The sequence below is a fragment of the Ranitomeya imitator genome, chromosome 6, assembly GCF_032444005.1.
Source record: "Ranitomeya imitator isolate aRanImi1 chromosome 6, aRanImi1.pri, whole genome shotgun sequence".
Taxonomy (NCBI): Eukaryota; Metazoa; Chordata; class Amphibia; order Anura; family Dendrobatidae; genus Ranitomeya; species Ranitomeya imitator.
The window spans coordinates 77019201-77043422 of record NC_091287.1 but is presented as its reverse complement, the minus strand read 5'-3'; the positions used below and the strand labels follow the sequence as shown (position 1 = coordinate 77043422).

The following is a 24222-nucleotide window of genomic DNA, read 5'->3' as shown; positions in this document are numbered from 1 at the left end:
CTACGCTGCATTAGGCCTACAAATTGGGTATGGGGTGTAGAGAGATGGTGTGTTCCACTGTAGAGAGATGGTGTGTTCCACTCCAAGGTGTTCCCCAGGTTTCCTCGCCAATGCTTCGATCATCATGCTCTCGTTTAGTAGTTGTTGGAAACTACGCTGCATTAGGCCTACAAATTGGGTATGGGGTGAAGAGAGATGGTGTGTTCCACTCCAAGGTGTTCCCCAGGTTTCCTCGCCAATGCTTCGATCATCATGCTCTCGTTTAGTAGTTGTTGGAAACTACGCTGCATTAGGCCTACAAATTGGGTATGGGGTGTAGAGAGATGGTGTGTTCCACTCCAAGGTGTTCCCCAGGTTTCCTCGCCAATGCTTCGATCATCATGCTCTCGTTTAGTAGTTGTTGGAAACTACGCTGCATTGGGCCTACAAATTGGGTATGGGGTGTAGAGAGATGGTGTGTTCCACTCCAAGGTGTTCCCCAGGTTGCCTTTCCTGAGCTTCGATCTTCCGGCTCTCGTTTAGTAGTTGTTGGAAACTACGCTGCATTAGGCCTACAAATTGGGTATGGGGTGTAGAGAGATGGTGTGTTCCACTGTAGAGAGATGGTGTGTTCCACTCCAAGGTGTTCCCCAGGTTTCCTCGCCAATGCTTCGATCATCATGCTCTCGTTTAGTAGTTGTTGGAAACTACGCTGCATTAGGCCTACAAATTGGGTATGGGGTGTAGAGAGATGGTGTGTTCCACTCCAAGGTGTTCCCCAGGTTTCCTCGCCAATGCTTCGATCATCATGCTCTCGTTTAGTAGTTGTTGGAAACTACGCTGCATTAGGCCTACAAATTGGGTATGGGGTGTACAGAGATGGTGTGTTCCACTCCAAGGTGTTCTCCAGGTTGCCTTTCCTGAGCTTCGATCTTCCGGCTCTCGTTTAGTAGTTCTTGGAAACTACACTGCATTAGGCCTACAAATTGGGTATGGGGTGTAGAGAGATGGTGTGTTCCACTCCAAGGTGTTCTCCAGGTTGCCTTTCCTGAGCTTCGATCTTCCGGCTCTCGTTTAGTAGTTGTTGGAAACTACGCTGCATTAGGCCTACAAATTGGGTATGGGGTGTACAGAGATGGTGTGTTCCACTCCAAGGTGTTCTCCAGGTTGCCTTTCCTGAGCTTCGATCTTCTGGCTCTCGTTTAGTAGTTCTTGGAAACTACACTGCATTAGGCCTACAAATTGGGTATGGGGTGTAGAGAGATGGTGTGTTCCACTCCAAGGTGTTCTCCAGGTTGCCTTTCCTGAACTTCTATCTTCAGGCTTTCATTAAATTGTGGTTAAACGGAACAACTGCATTTGGCGTACTAGTTGGTTTGGGGCCTACTATCGGTGTCTGCCACTCCTTGCTGTTCTGCTGGTTTCCTGTCCTGAAATTCCGTTTTCAGGCGCTCGTTAAGTAGTTGTTAATGTTAGACTGCATTTGGCCTACTAGTTGGGTTGGGGCCTACTATCGGTGTCTGCCACTCCTTGCTGTTCTCCTCCACTGAACAAAGCTGTGCCGCCTGTTTACTACTGTTGCCAATTTTGAACTGCATTTCGACTACTTACTGATTTGGGCCTACTCTCTGTGTCAGCCTCTCATTCCAGTTGTCCTCCACTGCAATGCCCCCTGATTAGTCCTGTGTTACCAATTTTGAACTGCATTTAGCCCACTTTATTCTTTGGGCCTATATCTGTGTTTCCTCCTCATCCTGCCCATTGCCCAGCCAGTGATAGATGAGTCTGCTGGTACATTGACCCATAACGCAACATTTCCTGTGCACGCTACACTGCAAGATTGTGACCCTGCTGAAAGTCAGGTCCCCCTTCCCGCATACCATACCACCTTACACGGGGACAAACAGGAAGGTGCAGATGAAAGTGCAGGTTCCTTCATCAGGTGGGGGGAGGAATACTAGTTGGCGACGTCACTGGCACAGGGCCTCTCATAGTACGCAAAAGTGTTGCTGCCGGTGGGAGGCGCCCCCGCCGTGCAAACACACCGCTGTACTTTGAGGGTCCCTGTGCCAGTGCCAATGCCAACGAGTGGGCCCCCCCCTGCTTGCTCAGGTTCACAGCACTTGCAAAGTTGAAATACTTACCTCTCCCTGCTCCACTGCCGTGACGTGGTCCAGATTTCCTGGGCCCACTAATTACTTGAACCAGCCCTACCCACCACAACTTTAGCCAAATGAACCCCAATTTCAAATGCCTTCCAATTATTATAAGGTAAATTACGCTTGACAAGCTTCATTAAGAAGAATGGATGGTTTTGACATTAAAATGGGCACTCTAGGTGTTTTCCTGGCCCCCACTCACTGCCGACTATGCTGCCCCATTGACTTGCATTGGGTTTCGTGTTTCGGTCGATCCCGACTTTACGTCATAATCGGCCGATTTCACTCGACCCGACTTTTGAGATAGTCGGGTTTCGCGAAACCCGGCTCGACTCTAAAAAGGTCAAGGTCGCTCAACTCTAGTCCCTACTATAGAGCTAGTGGTCCCTACTACAGTGCTAGTAATCCCTACTACAGTGCTAGTGGTCCCTACTACAGTGCTAGTAATCCCTACTACAGTGCTAGTGGTCCCTACTATAGAGCTAGTGGTCCCTACTACAGTGCTAGTGGTCCCTACTACAGTGCTAGTGGTCCCTACTACGGTGCTAGTAATCCCTACTATAGAGCTAGTGGTCCCTACTATAGAGCTAGTGGTCCCTACTATAGAGCTAGTGGTCCCTACTATAGAGTTAGTGGTCCCTACTACAGTGCTAGTGGTCCCTAATACAGTGCTAGTAATCCCTACTACAGTGCTAGTGGTCCCTACTATAGAGCTAGTGGTCCCTACTACAGTGCTAGTAATCCCTACTACAGTGCTAGTGGTCCCTACTACAGTGCTAGTAATCCCTACTACAGTGCTAGTGGTCCCTACTATAGAGCTAGTGGTCCCTACTACAGTGCTAGTAATCCCTACTACAGTGCTAGTGGTCCCTACTACAGTGCTAGTAGTCCCTACTACAGTGCTAGTGGTCCCTACTATAGAGCTAGTGGTCCCTACTACAGTGCTAGTAATCCATACTACAGTGCTAGTGGTCCCTACTACAGTGCTAGTAATCCCTACTACAGTGCTAGTGGTCCCTACTATAGAGCTAGTGGTCCCTACTACAGTGCTAGTGGTCCCTACTACAGTGCTAGTGGTCCCTACTACGGTGCTAGTAATCCCTACTATAGAGCTAGTGGACCCTACTATAGAGCTAGTGGTCCCTACTACAGTGCTAGTAATCCCTACTACAGTGCTAGTGGTCCCTACTACAGTGCTAGTAATCCCTACTACAGTGCTAGTGGTCCCTACTATAGAGCTAGTGGTCCCTACTACAGTGCTAGTAATCCCTACTACAGTGCTAGTGGTCCCTACTACAGAGCTAGTGGTCCCTACTACAGTGCTAGTAATCCCTACTACAGTGCTAGTGGTCCCTACTACAGTGCTAGTAATCCCTACTACAGTGCTAGTGGTCCCTACTACAGAGCTAGTGGTCCCTACTACAGTGCTAGTGGTCCCTACTACAGTGCTAGTAATCCCTACTACAGTGCTAGTAATCCCTACTACAGTGCTAGTGGTCCCTACTACAGAGCTAGTAATCCCTACTACAGAGCTAGTAGTCCCTACTACAGTGCTAGTGGTCCCTACTACAGTGCTAGTAATCCCTACTACAGTGCTAGTAATCCCTACTACAGTGCTAGTGGTCCTTACTACAGTGCTAGTAATCCCTACTACAGAGCTAGTGGTCCCTACTACAGTGCTAGTAATCCCTACTACAGAGCTAGTAATCCCTACTACAGTGCTAGTAATCCCTACTACAGTGCTAGTGGTCCCTACTACAGAGCTAGTAATCCCTACTACAGAGCTAGTGGTCCCTACTACAGTGCTAGTGGTCCCTACTACAGTGCTAGTAATCCCTACTACAGTGCTAGTAATCCCTACTACAGTGCTAGTGGTCCCTACTACAGTGCTAGTAATCCCTACTACAGAGCTAGTGGTCCCTACTACAGTGCTAGTAATCCCTACTACAGAGCTAGTAATCCCTACTACAGTGCTAGTAATCCCTACTACAGTGCTAGTGGTCCCTACTACAGAGCTAGTAATCCCTACTACAGAGCTAGTGGTCCCTACTACAGTGCTAGTGGTCCCTACTACAGTGCTAGTAATCCCTACTACAGTGCTAGTAATCCCTACTACAGTGCTAGTGGTCCCTACTACAGAGCTAGTAATACCTACTACAGAGCTAGTGGTCCCTACTACAGTGCTAGTGGTCCCTACAACAGTGCTAGTAATCCCTACTACAGTGCTAGTAATCCCTACTACAGTGCTAGTGGTCCCTACTACAGTGCTAGTAATCCCTACTACAGAGCTAGTGGTCCCTACTACAGTGCTAGTAATCCCTACTACAGAGCTAGTAATCCCTACTATAGAGCTAGTGGTCCCTACTACAGAGCTAGTAATCCCTACTATAGAGCTAGTGGTCCCTACTACAGTGCTAGTGGTCCCTACTACAGTGCTAGTAATCCCTACTACAGTGCTAGTAATCCCTACTACAGTGCTAGTGGTCCCTACTACAGTGCTAGTAATCCCTACTACAGAGCTAGTGGTCCCTACTACAGTGCTAGTAATCCCTACTACAGAGCTAGTAATCCCTACTACAGTGCTAGTAATCCCTACTACAGTGCTAGTGGTCCCTACTACAGAGCTAGTAATCCCTACTACAGAGCTAGTGGTCCCTACTACAGTGCTAGTGGTCCCTACTACAGTGCTAGTAATCCCTACTACAGTGCTAGTAATCCCTACTACAGTGCTAGTGGTCCCTACTACAGTGCTAGTAATCCCTACTACAGAGCTAGTGGTCCCTACTACAGTGCTAGTAATCCCTACTACAGAGCTAGTAATCCCTACTATAGAGCTAGTGGTCCCTACTACAGAGCTAGTAATCCCTACTACAGAGCTAGTGGTCCCTACTACAGTGCTAGTGGTCCCTACTACAGTGCTAGTAATCCCTACTACAGTGCTAGTAATCCCTACTACAGTGCTAGTGGTCCCTACTACAGAGCTAGTAATCCCTACTACAGAGCTAGTGGTCCCTACTACAGTGCTAGTGGTCCCTACTACAGTGCTAGTAATCCCTACTACAGTGCTAGTAATCCCTACTACAGTGCTAGTGGTCCCTACTACAGTGCTAGTAATCCCTACTACAGAGCTAGTGGTCCCTACTACAGTGCTAGTAATCCCTACTACAGAGCTAGTAATCCCTACTATAGAGCTAGTGGTCCCTACTACAGAGCTAGTAATCCCTACTATAGAGCTAGTGGTCCCTACTACAGTGCTAGTGGTCCCTACTACAGTGCTAGTAATCCCTACTACAGTGCTAGTAATCCCTACTACAGTGCTAGTGGTCCCTACTACAGAGCTAGTAATCCCTACTACAGAGCTAGTGGTCCCTACTACAGTGCTAGTGGTCCCTACTACAGTGCTAGTAATCCCTACTACAGTGCTAGCAATCCCTACTACAGTGCTAGTGGTCCCTACTACAGTGCTAGTAATCCCTACTACAGAGCTAGTGGTCCCTACTACAGTGCTAGTAATCCCTACTACAGTGCTAGTGGTCCCTACTACAGTGCTAGTAATCCCTACTACAGTGCTAGTGGTCCCTACTATAGAGCTAGTGGTCCCTACTACAGTGCTAGTAATCCCTACTACAGTGCTAGTGGTCCCTACTACAGTGCTAGTAGTCCCTACTACAGTGCTAGTGGTCCCTACTATAGAGCTAGTGGTCCCTACTACAGTGCTAGTAATCCATACTACAGTGCTAGTGGTCCCTACTACAGTGCTAGTAATCCCTACTACAGTGCTAGTGGTCCCTACTATAGAGCTAGTGGTCCCTACTACAGTGCTAGTGGTCCCTACTACAGTGCTAGTGGTCCCTACTACGGTGCTAGTAATCCCTACTATAGAGCTAGTGGACCCTACTATAGAGCTAGTGGTCCCTACTACAGTGCTAGTAATCCCTACTACAGTGCTAGTGGTCCCTACTACAGTGCTAGTAATCCCTACTACAGTGCTAGTGGTCCCTACTATAGAGCTAGTGGTCCCTACTACAGTGCTAGTAATCCCTACTACAGTGCTAGTGGTCCCTACTACAGAGCTAGTGGTCCCTACTACAGTGCTAGTAATCCCTACTACAGTGCTAGTGGTCCCTACTACAGTGCTAGTAATCCCTACTACAGTGCTAGTGGTCCCTACTACAGAGCTAGTGGTCCCTACTACAGTGCTAGTGGTCCCTACTACAGTGCTAGTAATCCCTACTACAGTGCTAGTAATCCCTACTACAGTGCTAGTGGTCCCTACTACAGAGCTAGTAATCCCTACTACAGAGCTAGTAGTCCCTACTACAGTGCTAGTGGTCCCTACTACAGTGCTAGTAATCCCTACTACAGTGCTAGTAATCCCTACTACAGTGCTAGTGGTCCTTACTACAGTGCTAGTAATCCCTACTACAGAGCTAGTGGTCCCTACTACAGTGCTAGTAATCCCTACTACAGAGCTAGTAATCCCTACTACAGTGCTAGTAATCCCTACTACAGTGCTAGTGGTCCCTACTACAGAGCTAGTAATCCCTACTACAGAGCTAGTGGTCCCTACTACAGTGCTAGTGGTCCCTACTACAGTGCTAGTAATCCCTACTACAGTGCTAGTAATCCCTACTACAGTGCTAGTGGTCCCTACTACAGTGCTAGTAATCCCTACTACAGAGCTAGTGGTCCCTACTACAGTGCTAGTAATCCCTACTACAGAGCTAGTAATCCCTACTACAGTGCTAGTAATCCCTACTACAGTGCTAGTGGTCCCTACTACAGAGCTAGTAATCCCTACTACAGAGCTAGTGGTCCCTACTACAGTGCTAGTGGTCCCTACTACAGTGCTAGTAATCCCTACTACAGTGCTAGTAATCCCTACTACAGTGCTAGTGGTCCCTACTACAGAGCTAGTAATACCTACTACAGAGCTAGTGGTCCCTACTACAGTGCTAGTGGTCCCTACAACAGTGCTAGTAATCCCTACTACAGTGCTAGTAATCCCTACTACAGTGCTAGTGGTCCCTACTACAGTGCTAGTAATCCCTACTACAGAGCTAGTGGTCCCTACTACAGTGCTAGTAATCCCTACTACAGAGCTAGTAATCCCTACTATAGAGCTAGTGGTCCCTACTACAGAGCTAGTAATCCCTACTATAGAGCTAGTGGTCCCTACTACAGTGCTAGTGGTCCCTACTACAGTGCTAGTAATCCCTACTACAGTGCTAGTAATCCCTACTACAGTGCTAGTGGTCCCTACTACAGTGCTAGTAATCCCTACTACAGAGCTAGTGGTCCCTACTACAGTGCTAGTAATCCCTACTACAGAGCTAGTAATCCCTACTACAGTGCTAGTAATCCCTACTACAGTGCTAGTGGTCCCTACTACAGAGCTAGTAATCCCTACTACAGAGCTAGTGGTCCCTACTACAGTGCTAGTGGTCCCTACTACAGTGCTAGTAATCCCTACTACAGTGCTAGTAATCCCTACTACAGTGCTAGTGGTCCCTACTACAGTGCTAGTAATCCCTACTACAGAGCTAGTGGTCCCTACTACAGTGCTAGTAATCCCTACTACAGAGCTAGTAATCCCTACTATAGAGCTAGTGGTCCCTACTACAGAGCTAGTAATCCCTACTACAGAGCTAGTGGTCCCTACTACAGTGCTAGTGGTCCCTACTACAGTGCTAGTAATCCCTACTACAGTGCTAGTAATCCCTACTACAGTGCTAGTGGTCCCTACTACAGAGCTAGTAATCCCTACTACAGAGCTAGTGGTCCCTACTACAGTGCTAGTGGTCCCTACTACAGTGCTAGTAATCCCTACTACAGTGCTAGTAATCCCTACTACAGTGCTAGTGGTCCCTACTACAGTGCTAGTAATCCCTACTACAGAGCTAGTGGTCCCTACTACAGTGCTAGTAATCCCTACTACAGAGCTAGTAATCCCTACTATAGAGCTAGTGGTCCCTACTACAGAGCTAGTAATCCCTACTATAGAGCTAGTGGTCCCTACTACAGTGCTAGTGGTCCCTACTACAGTGCTAGTAATCCCTACTACAGTGCTAGTAATCCCTACTACAGTGCTAGTGGTCCCTACTACAGAGCTAGTAATCCCTACTACAGAGCTAGTGGTCCCTACTACAGTGCTAGTGGTCCCTACTACAGTGCTAGTAATCCCTACTACAGTGCTAGCAATCCCTACTACAGTGCTAGTGGTCCCTACTACAGTGCTAGTAATCCCTACTACAGAGCTAGTGGTCCCTACTACAGTGCTAGTAATCCCTACTACAGAGCTAGTAATCCCTACTACAGTGCTAGTAATCCCTACTACAGTGCTAGTGGTCCCTACTACAGAGTTAGTAATCCCTACTACAGAGCTAGTGGTCCCTACTACAGTGCTAGTGGTCCCTACTACAGTGCTAGTAATCCCTACTACAGTGCTAGTAATCCCTACTACAGTGCTAGTGGTCCCTACTACAGTGCTAGTAATCCCTACTACAGAGCTAGTGGTCCCTACTACAGTGCTAGTAATCCCTACTACAGAGCTAGTAATCCCTACTATAGAGCTAGTGGTCCCTACTACAGTGCTAGTGGTCCCTACTACAGAGCTAGTAATCCCTACTATAGAGCTAGTGGTCCCTACTACAGAGCTAGTAATCCCTACTATAGAGCTAGTCGTCCCTACTACAGAGCTAGTAATCCCTACTATAGAGCTAGTGGTCCCTACTACAGAGCTAGTGGTCCCTACTACAGAGCTAGTGGTCCCTACTACAGAGCTAGTAATCCCTACTATAGAGCTAGTAATCCCTACTACAGTGCTAGTGGTCCCTACTACAGAGCTAGTGGTCCCTACTACAGAGCTAGTGGTCCCTACTACAGAGCTAGTAATCCCTACTACAGTGCTAGTAATCCCTACTACAGTGCTAGTGGTCCCTACTACAGTGCTAGTAATCCCTACTACAGAGCTAGTGGTCCCTACTACAGTGCTAGTAATCCCTACTACAGAGCTAGTAATCCCTACTATAGAGCTAGTGGTCCCTACTACAGTGCTAGTGGTCCCTACTACAGAGCTAGTAATCCCTACTATAGAGCTAGTGGTCCCTACTACAGAGCTAGTAATCCCTACTATAGAGCTAGTGGTCCCTACTACAGAGCTAGTAATCCCTACTATAGAGCTAGTGGTCCCTACTACAGAGCTAGTGGTCCCTACTACAGAGCTAGTGGTCCCTACTACAGAGCTAGTAATCCCTACTATAGAGCTAGTAATCCCTACTACAGTGCTAGTGGTCCCTACTACAGAGCTAGTGGTCCCTACTACAGAGCTAGTAATCCCTACTATAGAGCTAGTGGTCCCTACTATAGAGCTAGTGGTCCCTACTACAGAGCTAGTGGTCCCTACTACAGAGCTAGTAATCCCTACTATAGAGCTAGTGGTCCCTACTACAGAGCTAGTGGTCCCTACTACAGAGCTAGTGGTCCCTACTACAGAGCTAGTAATCCCTACTATAGAGCTAGTAATCCCTACTACAGTGCTAGTGGTCCCTACTACAGAGCTAGTGGTCCCTACTACAGAGCTAGTGGTCCCTACTATAGAGCTAGTGGTCCCTACTACAGAGCTAGTGGTCCCTACTACAGAGCTAGTAATCCCTACTATAGAGCTAGTAATCCCTACTACAGTGCTAGTGGTCCCTACTACAGAGCTAGTGGTCCCTACTATAGAGCTAGTGGTCCCTACTACAGAGCTAGTAATCCCTACTACAGAGCTAGTGGTCCCTACTATAGAGCTAGTGGTCCCTGCAGTAATTTTCCCTTTTCTGCAGAATTCTAGCACAGGACAGTGCAGGGAGCGGGAACACTGAGGCTGTGTGACTTCATTGCTCTCAGGAGCCGGCTGCTGCCAGACTTATTATTATTATTATTATTATTATTATTATTATACTTACTGTGACTTGTTGCTCGCTCGCAGACCTGCCTCCCAGTAATCCGGCACTCACAGAGGAGACCGTGCACACAGCCCCGGGGCTCCCGGCAGACGACGCTCCATTCTCGGGTCCCTCTCTGCAGAACTTCTCCCCAGGAAAGTAACAAACAATCCAAAGCGACTCTGCAACCTGGCAGCAAACTTCCCTCTCCCTCCTGACAGTGCGGGCACCAGGACGGGCACAGTGCGGGCACCAGGACGGGCACAGTGCGGGCACCAGGACGGGCACAGCCTCAGAAAACTTCTCTGAAAGTGCAGCAGCTGGAGGCAGCGAGAAGAGTGATGTCAGCGATCTCCTGACAGCAGGAAACCGAGCGCAGGCCAGAAAGGGAAGCGGCTGACAGCCACCTGCTACTCTGGCGCCATCTGGCGACCACTTTCTATTACTACAGTATAATAAAGATCGTACACTACATGTGTGTCATCGTGCTTAGTAAGGCTATGTGCACACGTTCAGGAATTCATGCAGAAATTTCCTGAGAATTCCGGACATTTTCTGCATGAAATCCGCAAGAAAACCGCATGCATTTTTGCCGCGGTTTTGCCGCGTTTTTGCCGCGTTTTTTTCCGGACACTTCCCAATGCATTTTGGAGTGGGAAATCTGCAAAAAAAACGCAAAAAGATAGAGCATGTCCGGATTTTGTGCGGTATGCGTTTTTTATGCGGAAAAAAACGCATCATGTGCACAAAACATGCGGAATTCATTCTAAATGATAGGATGCTTATTGTATGCGGTTTTTTTGCGGTTTTATAGCGTTTTTATCTGGAAAAACCGTGAAAAAACCGCAACGTGTGAACACAGCCTTACAGTGCACTTCCAAATAATTGTTCCATACAGTTGTCTTCAGCTTTTCCAGCCAAAAACAGTTTTGAGCCTTATGGAAACCATTTTTTTTACATTTTCTTATTGCTACAATCCAGGACCTCCTTTTGTTAAGTTAGCTGTATGAGGGCTTTTTTTTTTTTTTATGTGAAATTAATTTTATTTGTGAGTGCCATTGTTATATGGGAAAACAACTTATTTACAAACCTTTATTAACTCTTTATGCAGGAATATAAACAAAACAGCATTAAAAAAAACTAAGCTATTGACTGTGCTTCTTCTTTATTAGGCCGAGGTCAGACTTGCAAGTGCAATGTGAGAAATTCGCATCAATTTCCGGCACTGGGGACTAGAACGTGTGGCTACATGTATTTCTATGCAGCTGAACGCTCCGGTCCGAACCGCCGGTGGCAGTGCCGGGTATTGATGCAAATTTCTCACATTGTACTCACAAGTGTGACCCCAGCCTTATACCAACAATTGTCAGTGGAGACTGTGCTAATAGTTCCAGCTGCTACCTGCAATGATGTAGGTTGTGGGTTTGATTCCTTGGGAGACCACATCCCACAAAAAAAGGAGAAAATTACGTTTTTGTAATAGTTTTTTTATTACTTTTAGCAATTTAATAGAAACAATAAAATCTGACTTTTTCTTCACCTCTGGAATACAGGTACATAGAAATTTCTATGTACCTGTATTCCAGAGGTTATGTACAGATGTATCTCTATGTACCAGTATAATCCTCCCTATATAACACTCTCCATAGTCCAATGCACTCCCTGTAGTCCTCCATGTAGTATAATACACTCCCCATAGTCCTCCATATAGTATAATACACTCCCCATAGTCCTCCATGTAGTATAATACACTCCCCATAGTCCTCCATATAGTATAATACACTCCCCATAGTCCTCCATATAGTATAATACACTCCCCATAGTCCAATGCACTCCCTATAGTCCTCCATCTATATATATAATTGTCTAAGGGTCACTTCCATCTGTCTGTCCTGGAAATCCCGCTTCGCTGATTGGTCTCGCCAGCTGCCTGTCCTGGCTGCCGAGACCAATCAGCGAAGGGCACGGTCTGGTCGAGAATTAGTCCCTCCCTACTCCCCTGCAGTCAGTGCCCGGCGCCCGCTCCATACTCCCGTCCAGTCAGCGCTCACACAGGGTTAATGGCAGCGTTAACGGACCATGTTATGCCGTGGGTAACGCACTCCATTAACGCTGCTATTAACCCTGTGTGACCAACTTTTTACTATTGATGCTGCTTATGCAGCATCAATAGTTAAAAGATCTAATGTTAAAAATAATAAAAAAACAAAAAACCTGCTATGCTCACCTTCCGTCGTCTGCCGAGGCGAGCGCGGCTGCCGCCAGCTTCCATTCCCAGAGAGACCGCTACATCCTCTGGGTAATTTCGCAATGCATCGTGGGAACGGAGGGTGACGACAGCCACACGTGCATCGACAGAGCTTTGCTGGACGCCGGCAGGTGAGTATATAACTATTTTTTATTTTAATTATTTTTTTTAACAGGGATATGGTGCCCACACTGCTAAATACTGCGTGGGCTGTGATATATACTGCGTGGGCTGTTATATACTGCGTGGCTGCTATATACTATGTGGGCTGTGCAATATACTACGTGGCTGTGTTATATACTACATGGGCTGCGTTATATACTACATGGCTGCTATATACTACGTGGGCTGTGTTATATACTATGTGGGCTGCATTATATACTACATGGCTGCTATATACTGCATGGGCTGCATTATATACTACATGGCTGCTATATACTGCGTGGGCAATGTTATATACTATGTGGGCTGTTATATACTACATGGCTGCTATATCCTACATGGGCAGTGTTATATACTACATGGGCTGCGTTATATACTACATGGCTGCTATATACTACTTGGGCAGTGTTATATACTACGTGGGCTGCGTTATATACTACATGGCTGCTATAGCCTACATGGGCAGTGTTATATACTACATGGGCTGCGTTGGATACTACATTATTATTATTATTTATTGTTATAGCGCCATTTATTCTATGGCGCTTTACATGTGAGGAGGGGTATACATAATAAAAACAAGTACAATAATCTTAAACAATACAAGTCATAACTGGTACAGGAGGAGTGAGGACCCTGCTCGCGAAGGCTCACAATCTACAAGGGATGGGTGAGAATACAGTAGGTGAGGATAGAGCTGGTCATGCAGTGGTTTGGTCGATCGGTGATTACTGCAGGTTGTAGGCTTGTTGGAAGAGGTGGGTCTTCAGGTTCTTTTTGAAGGTTTCGATGGTAGGCGAGAGTCTGATATGCTGCGGTAGAGGGTTCCAGAGTAGGGGTGATGCGCGAGAGAAATCTTGTATGCGATTGTGGGAAGAGGAGATAAGAGGGGAGTAGAGAAGGAGGTCTTGTGAGGATCGGAGGTTGCGTGTAGGGAAGTACCGGGAAACGAGTGTAACGGGGTCTACTGTGCTGTAGTACCTCTTTCAGCACCCCCTGTGTTTCAGGAGGTCCATTCTGCTTTTGCTGGATTCTGAATGAAGGACGCTGGCTAGGATTTCTTGATTACATGGGAGCATATAAAAGCTGACTGCTACTCCAGGTATTTCCAGTCTAAAAGACCACACTTTATTTACATCACACAGAATATATAACACAGAGACACAGGGCAGGCCAATAGAAAAAACAGGCCAGACATACATTACAATAGCTGCAGGGGGCCGGAGCCTGCTGGTATTTACTGGGGGAATTACAAAGGTGGGGGAGGACAGAAGGGGGATATCTTGTCCTCTCTGCCCAGGGATGCAGCCTGTGGACTGATGCATTTCACATGGAACCTATTATACATAATATATACAGTGCCTACAAGTAGTATTCAACCCCCTGCAGATTTAGCAGGTTTACACATTTGGAATTAACTTGGCATTGTGACATTTGGACTGTAGATCAGCCTGGAAGTGTGAAATGCACTGCAGCAAAAAAGAATGTTATTTCTTTGTTTATTTTTTTTTTAAATTGTGAAAAGTCTTTTCAGAGGGTCATTTATTATTCAACCCCTCAACCCACCAGAATTTTGTTTGGTTCCCCTAAAGTATTAAGAAGTAGTTCAGGCACAAAGAACAATGAGCTTCACATGTTTGGATTAATTATCTCTTTTTCCAGCCTTTTCTGACTATTTAAGACCCTCCCCAAACTTGTGAACAGCACTCATACATGGTCAACATGGGAAAGACAAAGGAGCATTCCAAGGCCATCAGAGACAAGATCGTGGAGGGTCACAAGGCTGGCAAGGGGTACAAAACCCTTTCCAAGGAGTTGGGCCTACCTGTCTCCACTGTTGGGAGCATCATCCGGAAGTGGAAGGCTTATGGAACTACTGTTAGCCTTCCACGGCCTGGACAGCCTTTGAAAGTTTCCTCCCGTGCCGAGGCCAGGCTTGTCCGAAGAGTCAAGGCTAACCCAAGGACAACAAGGAAGGAGCTCCGGGAAGATCTCATGGCAGTGGGGACATTGGTTTCAGTCAATACCATAAGTAACGTACTCCACCGCAATGGTCTCCGTTCCAGACGAGCCCGTAAGGTACCTTTACTTTCAAAGTGTCATGTCAAGGCTCGTCTACAGTTTGCTCATGATCACTTGGAGGACTCTGAGACTGACTGGTTCAAGGTTCTCTGGTCTGATGAGACCAAGATCGAGATTTTTGGTGCCAACCACACACGTGACGTTTGGAGACAGGATGGCACTGCATATGACCCCAAGAATACCATCCCTACAGTCAAGCATGGTGGTGGCAGCATCATGCTGTGGGGCTGTTTCTCAGCCAAGGGGCCTGGCCATCTGGTCCGCATCCATGGGAAGATGGATAGCACAGCCTACCTGGAGATTTTTGCCAAGAACCTCCGCTCCTCCATCAAGGATCTTAAGATGGGTCGTCATTTCATCTTCCAACAAGACAACGACCCAAAGCACACAGCCAAGAAAACCAAGGCCTGGTTCAAGAGGCAAAAAATCAAGGTGTTGCAGTAGCCTAGTCAGTCTCCTGACCTTAACCCAATTGAAAACTTGTGGAAGGAGCTCAAGATTAAAGTCCACATGAGACACCCAAAGAACCTAGATAACTTGGAGAAGATCTGCATGGAGGAGTGGGTCAAGATAACTTCAGAGACCTGTGCCGGCCTGATCAGGTCTTATAAAAGACGATTATTAGCTGTAATTGCAAACACAGGTTATTCCACAAAATATTAAACCTAGGGGTTGAATAATAATTGACCCACACTTTTATGTTTAAAATTTAACTGAGCAACAAAACTTTTTGGTTTGTAAGATTTATGCATCTGTTAATAAATCCTGCTCTTGTTTGAAGTTTGAAGGCTGTAACTTATTTGCATCTTATTAAACCTGCTAAATCTGCAGGGGGTTGAATACTACTCGTAGGCACTGTATATAGCATAACATATTCTTGGTGCTGGGGGTTCTGTAACAACGAGGTCACAGATGTATGGAGGAGACAGGTTGTGGATGGCTTTGTACGTCATGGTTAGGGTTTTGTAGTGGAGTCTCTGGGCAATGGGGAGCCAGTGAAGGGATTGACAGAGGGGAGAGGTCGGGGAATAGCGGGGGGACAGGTGGATTAGTCGGGCAGCAGAGTTTAGAATAGATTGGAGGGGTGCGAGAGTGTTAGAGGGGAGGCCACAGAGCAGGAGGTTGCAGTAGTCAAGGCGAGAGATGATGAGGGCATGGACTAGGGTTTTTGCAGATTCTTGGTTGAGGAATGAACGGATTTGTGAAATATTTTTGAGTTGAAGTCGGCAGGAAGTGGTAAGGGCTTGGATTTGTGGTTTGAAGGAGAAATCAGCGTCAAGGATTACCCCGAGGCAGCGAGCTTGTGGGACTGGGGAGAGTGGGCAGCTACAGTATATGGCTACATGGCTGCTATATACTATGTGGGCAGTGTTATATACTACGTGGGCTTCGTTATATACTACATGGCTGCTATATACTACGTGGGCAATGTTATATACTGCATGGGCAGCGTTAGATACTACATGGCTGCTATATACTACGTGGGCAATGTTATATACTGCATGGGCAGCGTTAGATACTACATGGCTGCTATATACTACGTGGGCAATGTTATATACTGCATGGGCAGCGTTAAATACTACATGGCTGCTATATACTACGTGGGATGCGTTATGTACTATGTGTGCTGCGTTATATACTGCGTGGGCTGCGTTATATACTACATGGCTGCTATATACTACATGGGCTGTTATATATACTACATGGCTGCTATATACTACGTGGGCTGTGTTATATACTACGTGGGCTGCGTTATATACTACGTGGGCTGCGTTATATACTACATGGCTGCTATATACTACATGGGCTGTTATATATACTACATGGCTGCTATATACTACGTGGGCTGCGTTATATACTACATGGGCTGCGTTATATACATGGCTGCTATATACTATGTGGGCAGTGTTATATACTACGTGGGCTGCGTTATATACTATGTGGGCTGCATTATATGCTACATGGCTGCTATATACGTGGGCTGTGATATATACTACATGGCTGCTATATACGTGGGCTGCGTTAGATACCACATGGCTGCTATAAACTACGTGGGCTGCGTTATATACTACATGGCTGCTATATACTACGTGGGCAGTGTTATATACTACGTGGGCAGAGTTCGAACTTGGCTTCAGGAAAATGGCCGCCGCTATGTCCATTTGCGCACGCGCGGCATCCAGCGGCCATTTTCCTGAAGCCCCGGGAAGCAGGAGACTCCATCTGCATACGCGTGGCCTCAGGAAGATGGCCGCGCCCACAGAGAAACCTCTGAATAGCGGCGTGCGAGCTCTTTTTTTACAGCTGCGCAGTGCATTCGGCACTTGCGCATGCGAGAAGCACTACGCCACCAACGGGAACATAAGCAAGATGTGGGGGAGAATGACCACGCCTATCTGACCTGACCAGCCTGATTGACAGGCGAAAAAGGACACTTTTGTAAGGTATTTCGGCAGCATAGGTAGGGAATCGGGACAAAAAATACCCTATTGTAAAGCACAGCTCAGGCCCTATTTAATGGTATTTTTATCTCCTACTGAAAAAACGGGGTGACAGGTTCCCTTTAAATACCCCCCTTTTTTTGCATCACATTGGAGAGTGCTAGTTGTAACTATACATGGGACTGTACAATGCATAGAAAACTGCTGCGAATCTGCAGAGTCAAATCTGCAACGTGTGCACATAGCCTAACACAGGAGGCAGCGCAGACGCAAGAGGGAGATGATTGACGGCTCGGAGATGATTGACGGCTCTGAGGCGGTTGACACCGGGGGAGAAAACGTACCTCTGGGACACAATAGTGGTATAGTGGGCAATTTATAAAAGTCATTATTTCTGTGTTCCTAGGGATAAGGCTGCCGTCACACTAGCAGTATTTGGTCAGTATTTTACATCAGTATTTGTAGCCAAAACCAGGAGTGGAACAATTAGAGGATAAGTATAATAGAAACATATGCACCACTTCTGCATTCATCACCCACTCCTGGTTTTGGCTGAGAAATACTGATGGAAAATACTGACCAAATACTGATAGTGTGACGGCAGCCTTAGAAACATAAGAGCCACCTTCACAGAATGCAGCCTTAAGTGCTGCTGAAGGTGCCTCTTTGGGGTCATACTCACTTGCGAGAAACTCGGAGTCCATATACCCAGCACTGCACCCGGCACTCAGGAGCGGAGCGTGCGGCTGCGTGCATTCCTACGCGGCTCCGTGTATTCCTACGCGGCTCCGTGTATTCCTACGCGGCTCCGTGCATTCCTACGCGGCTCCGTGTATTCCTACGCGGCTCCGTGTATTCCTACGCGGCTCCGTGCATTCCTACGCGGCTCCGTGTATTCCTACGCGGCTCCCTGTAGTCCTACGCGGCTGCGTGTATTCCTAAGCGGCTCCGTGCATTCCTACGCGGCTCCTTGTATTCCTACGCGGCTGCGTGCATTCCTACGCGGCTCCATGTATTCCTACGCGGCTCCGTGTATTCCTACGCGGCTCCGTGTATTCCTACGTGGCTCCGTGCATTCCTACGCGGCTCCGTGTATTCCTACGCGGCTCCGTGTATTCCTACGCGGCTCCGTGCATTCCTACGCGGCTCCGTGTATTCCTACGCGGCTCCCTGTAGTCCTACGCGGCTGCGTGTATTCCTAAGCGGCTCCGTGCATTCCTACGCGGCTCCTTGTATTCCTACGCGGCTGCGTGCATTCCTACGCGGCTCCGTGTATTCCTACGCGGCTCCGTGTATTCCTACGCGGCTCCGTGTATTCCTACGCGGCTCCGTGCATTCCTACGCGGCTCCGTGCATTCCTACGCGGCTCCGTGTATTCCTACGCGGCTCCGTGCATTCCTACGCGGCTCCGTGCATTCCTACGCGGCTCCGTGCATTCCTACGCGGCTCCGTGGATTCCTACGCGGCTCCGTGCATTCCTACGCGGCTCCGTGCATTCCTACGCGGCTCCGTGTATTCCTACGCGGCTCCGTGTATTCCTACGCGGCTCCGTGCATTCCTACGCGGCTCCGTGTATTCCTACGCGGCTCCGTGCATTCCTACGCGGCTCCGTGTATTCCTACGCGGCTCCCTGTAGTCCTACGCGGCTGCGTGTATTCCTAAGCGGCTCCGTGCATTCCTACGCGGCTCCTTGTATTCCTACGCGGCTGCGTGCATTCCTACGCGGCTCCATGTATTCCTACGCGGCTCCGTGTATTCCTACGCGGCTCCGTGTATTCCTACGTGGCTCCGTGCATTCCTACGCGGCTCCGTGTATTCCTACGCGGCTCCGTGTATTCCTACGCGGCTCCGTGCATTCCTACGCGGCTCCGTGTATTCCTACGCGGCTCCCTGTAGTCCTACGCGGCTGCGTGTATTCCTAAGCGGCTCCGTGCATTCCTACGCGGCTCCTTGTATTCCTACGCGGCTGCGTGCATTCCTACGCGGCTCCGTGTATTCCTACGCGGCTCCGTGTATTCCTACGCGGCTCCGTGTATTCCTACGCGGCTCCGTGCATTCCTACGCGGCTCCGTGCATTCCTACGCGGCTCCGTGTATTCCTACGCGGCTCCGTGCATTCCTACGCGGCTCCGTGCATTCCTACGCGGCTCCGTGCATTCCTACGCGGCTCCGTGGATTCCTACGCGGCTCCGTGCATTCCTACGCGGCTCCGTGCATTCCTACGCGGCTCCGTGTATTCCTACGCGGCTCCGTGTATTCCTATGCGGCTCCGTGCATTCCTATGCGGCTCCGTGCATTCCTATGCGGCTCCGTGTATTCCTATGCAGCCACACGCTCCGATCTGAGTGCCGGGTACTGACGTGCGAGACTCATCCGAGTTTAAACGCCCTGGGGGGTGACAGGTTCCCTTTAGGCTATGTTCACACTTTGCGGATTCCACTGCGGATTTTTCCGCAGCAGAATTCCAAAATCCGCAGTGAAAACCCGTTGCGGTTTTTACTGCGGATTTATCGCGGTTTTTACTGCGGTTTCTTCTGCGGATTTTCATCTGCAGTTTCCTATTGGAGCAGATGAAAATCCGCAGAAAAGAAGTGACATGCTGCGGAATGTAAACAGCAGCGTTTCCGCGCGTTTTTTTCCGCAGCATGTGCACTGCGTTTTTTGTTTCCCATAGGTTTACATTGTACTGTAAACTCATGGGAAACTGCTGCAGATCCGCAGCGTTCAAATCCGCTGCGGATCCGCAGCACAATCCGCAAAGTGTGAATATAGCCTGAAGCTCTGACATATTCCGTGTAGGTCGCCCTCTAGTGGCTGTCCTGTGAACTGCAGTAGACATGTAAGGTAGGCGGGATTTGACGTCACCACAGTGGGCGGAGTATGACAGAACAGCAGCCAAGTGACAAGTTGACAGCAATGGCGGCTCCGGGCAGGACTATCATCTGTCTGCTGAGGAACGACCTGCGCTATCACGATAATGAGGTACTGATCGCCTGATGCTCCGGTATATCGCCGAGTGCACGACTCTGCCCTGAGCTGCTGCAGTGCTGCAAGAGGTTACACAACAGCCGCGCACTGCTGCCGGCTACGGGCACGCTGATTGGCTGCTGGTGCAGCTTGTATAACACGGGGGCGGAGCTGTGCTACACGTGTGCGGCGGGGGATGGAGCGGAGCGCAGGGTGGACGGGGCGGAGCGCAGGGTGGACGGGGGGAAGCGCAGGGTGGACGGGGCGGAGCGCAGGGTGGACGGAGCGCAGAGTGGGCGGGGCGGAGCGCAGGGTGGACGGGGCGGAGCGCAGGGTGGACGGGGCGGAGCGCAGGGTGGGCGGGGCGGAGCGCAGGGTGGACGGGGCGGAGCGCAGGGTGGACGGGGGGAAGCGCAGGGTGGGCGGGGCGGAGCGCAGGGTGGACGGGGGGAAGCGCAGGGTGGGCGGGGCGGAGCGCAGGGTGGGCGGGGCGGAGCGCAGGGTGGACGGGGCGGAGCGCAGGGTGGACGGGGCGGAGCGCAGGGTGGACGGGGGGAAGCGCAGGGTGGACGGGGCGGAGCGCAGCGGGTTCTATAGGCCCAGAACAGAAACCCGTGTGTTCAGAGTTCTGCCATTGTGTCCACAGACCGGGAGCAGTGTCTGCCGTCTGTGGGGTAATTATAAGCCCTTTCATTAACCAATTAACCATTAATTAATTTTTTCATACTTTATCTTCCCCTTCTTCTAAGCTCCATAACTGTATTTATTTTTCCCATAGTCAGAAATAACATTTCTTGTGTTTTTTTTTCTCATTACAACATTTACATTATAGGTTAACTTATTTGATATTTTTATTATATAGATTTAAATTTTAAAGCCATGGTGACACCAACTTGTTTTGCCTAGGTTTTGAGTCATTAAAGTCCAAAATCCTGTAGTAAGAGGGGTCTTTAGTAGGCCTATGGCCGGGTTCACATTAGCGTTCGGGGGCTTTGCGGAGGGCTGCATACGGCCTCTGTTAAGCTCAGCCTACTTCCGCATACTTCTGCATGCGTCCTGCGTACCTATCTTTAACCTATCTTTAACATTGGGTATGCAGATGTATGGGGATGCATTGTTTTGACGCACGCCGTCCGCACAAGGCACAACTTGTTGCGTTCCTGTGCGGTCAGGCGCTTCAAAACAATGCATCCCCATACATCTGCATGTCCTGCATACCCAATGTTAAAGATAGGTACGCAGGACGCATGCAGAAGTAGGCGGAGCTTAACGGAGGACGTGTGCAACCCTCCGCAAAGCCCCCGAACGCTAATGTGAACTTAGCCTTATGCAGCTTTGGAACCCATCAGTTCCCCACAGTCGCTGAATGCTTACATGGGAGAGTCACTTAAAGGGACCCTGTCAGCACAGAATGATTGTTCAAACCAAGCACAAGCGATGCCTCCCAGTGGGGCCAATCACTTCTATACACCTTCCCACCTGCTTGTTTTGCTTCTATCACCGCCCTTCTCTGGCCTATGAAGCCAGAGCTGTCAATCAAAGAAGCGGGGGGGATGATTGGCCATGACTCTCAGAGCGGTGGGACTTAATTTGAACAGCCATTCTGTACTGACAGTGTCCCTTTAAATGCTGTTAAACATTGACCATGAAGGTGACAGCTGATACATGCGGGCCAGCCATAGTCGGCACATATCAGATGTTGCTCTTCTTTCTGTGTGACGCCTTCAGAGCCACTGGCTGAGATCATACAGGAGTGACACAGGCCGCCCACAGACCGGGAGCAGTGCCTGCCGACAGCTCCTCTTTAAACAGCAGGGATTGGATCTAGCTCCTGTCGCTGCTGTCAATGCCTGGTGTGGGCTGTGTAAGCTTATATTCACACACAGCGTTTTTTTCTGCAGCCTAAACCTGCTGTCTGGCAGGAAAAAAACGGTAAGATAAAAACATAGCTGTACTTTTGGGCATGGATTACATGTGTGATCACGTAAAGTGCTGCAAAAATGCATCAAAACCCATTTGTTGCGTTTTGTGCTCTCTCTTTGCTTTCTACGGGTGAAAGAAAAATACTAAAAAAATATCATGCTGCAGTTTTTAATTGCCGACAGGAGGAAAATCCATGAGATTTTGGAAGTCCCACTGCAAATGCACAAGTCCCAGGACATACTTGTACTCTCTGAGGCCATGTGCACACGTTGCGGATTGGCCGCTGCGGATCTGCAGCAGTTTTCCATGCGTTGTACAGTACCATGTAAACCTATGGAAAACGCAATCCGCAGGGCACATGCTGCGGAAAAAACCGAGCGGAAACGCTGCGGTTTACATTCCGCAGCATGGCAATTCTTTGTGCGGATTCCGCAGCGGTTTACACCTGCTCCTCAATAGGAATCCATAGGTGTAAAACCGCAGGTGGAATCCGCACAAAAACCGTGGTAAATCCGCAGGGCGTTTTACCTGCGGATTTTTCAGATTCTGCACGGAAAAATCCACACACAAATCCACAACGTGTGCACATACCCTTAAAGGGGCACTTTTGGCAAGTGGGTTTCATTAAAAAATGTCCATAGTTTGGTTTTACAGGCTATTTCTTTCCCTGCACACTCAACTGTGATGTGGTCATAAATTAGCTCAGAGGAGCTCGGAAAAAAATAGAAGAGTTACAAACTCCCCTTCACACCACCATAGCTGGCTGACTGACGGATTTGAAGGCTATGTGCACACGTTGCGGATTTGCCTGCGGACTTTTCCGCACTGAATCCGCATCTCTTGGCAGAAAACGCAGGTGCATTTTTTTGTGCGGATTTGATGCGTTTTTGAAAGCTAAATAAAGATCTATTATTGAACATAAAAAAATTTATGATGTAATTTATTGTCCAACCCACACTCCATTACACACAGATCAATAGATAATAGAAGGAATGAGAAAGATGATAGATAGAAGGAATGAGAGATAGATAGATAGATAGAAGGAATGAGATAGATCTATAGATATATATATTCATATATCTATCTATAGATATATCTATGGATAGATGTAGATAGATATATGGATAGATATATCTATGTATCTATACATAAATATATAAATATATCGATAGATATATCTACAGATATATCCATAGATATCCATCTATAGATATATCTATAAATATATCCATAGATATATAATCGCAAGGCCGATGTTTAAAGCCATGAACAATATGTTTAATTTTGAACAAAAATGGGAAAAAAATGGCGTGGGCTCCCGCACAATTTTCTGCGCCAGAGGGGGAAAACAGGGGGCCAATATTTGTAGCCTGGGAAGGGGGTAATACCCATGGCCCCTTCCCAGGCTCTGAATATCAGCCCGTAGCTGTCAGCATAGCCTTTACTGGCTATTAAAATAGGGGGACCCCCCCAAAAAAAATGACGTGGGGTTCCCCTATATTTTGTAGCCGGAAAGGCTACGCAGACAGCTGTGGGCTGATATTCATAGCCTAGGAAGGGGCCATGGATATTCCCCCACAGCTACAAAAACCAGCTCCCAGCCGCCCCAGAAATGGCGCATCTGTACGATGCACCAATTCTGGCACTTAGCATCTCTTTTCCCACTGCCCTGTAGCGGTGGCATATGAGGTAATAAGGGGTTAATGTCACCTTTGTATTGTAAGGTGACATTAAGCCCGGTTAGTAATGGAGAGGCTTGAATAAGACACCTATCCATTACTAATCCTATAGTAGTGAAAGAGTTAAAAAAACACAGCCAGAAAAAAAGTATTTTAATTTTCTTAATTTCCCCATACTTACAAGCACGCCTAATTCCTGCGACGCCCTCGATTGCCTGCAAAAAAATAATAAACCAACCATATACTCCCTTTCCAACGTAGTCCAATTAATAATGAGTGTCCCACGACGATTTCCCCTGTGGAACAGTGACATCGGGTGATGTCACCGTTCTATAGGCCTCCAGTGACACTGACAGAAGATAATGGCTCCTGCAGTGCATCACTGAAGAGGTTACTTTAGTTCATTACGCTCACTTTATGGCAATGCTGCTTGGGAAATTTCCCACGCAGCAGTGCCGCAAGTGAGAGTATGAACTATACTGTACTCAGCGGCGGAGGGATACAGTGCGGAAGGATAGCTTCCGTCATTGTATCGCCGAAGCCCCTGGAGAGCGGTCGCTTCAGCTGATGTGGCAGCTCTCCACAGGAGATCATCGTGGGACAATCGTATTAATTAGATTACTGCGGATCAGGGAGTATATTGTTGGTTTATTAT

At 48.1% G+C, this 24222-nt stretch overlaps 2 protein-coding genes across 4 annotated transcripts in view; one reads left to right on the top strand and one right to left on the bottom strand.

The window, feature by feature from the left end:
• LOC138641956 (mitogen-activated protein kinase kinase kinase 3-like) overlaps positions 1–10387 on the bottom strand; it is a 211503-nt gene extending 201116 nt beyond the window's left edge. The window contains exon 1 of one of the 2 annotated variants that reach the window (XM_069729796.1): positions 10088–10387. The gene's annotated coding sequence lies outside the window, so the exon portion shown is untranslated. The remainder of the gene's footprint in view (positions 1–10087) is intronic. The other variant, XM_069729797.1, reaches the window with a different exon arrangement.
• A 9492-nt stretch (positions 10388–19879) lies between these two features.
• Positions 19880–24222, top strand: part of LOC138641955 (cryptochrome DASH-like) — a 39713-nt gene continuing 35370 nt past the window's right edge. For both annotated transcript variants that reach the window (XM_069729794.1, XM_069729795.1), the window contains exon 1: positions 19880–19980. In XM_069729794.1, the coding sequence (XP_069585895.1) occupies positions 19915–19980 (66 nt within the window). In that variant the 5' untranslated portion in view covers positions 19880–19914. The remainder of the gene's footprint in view (positions 19981–24222) is intronic.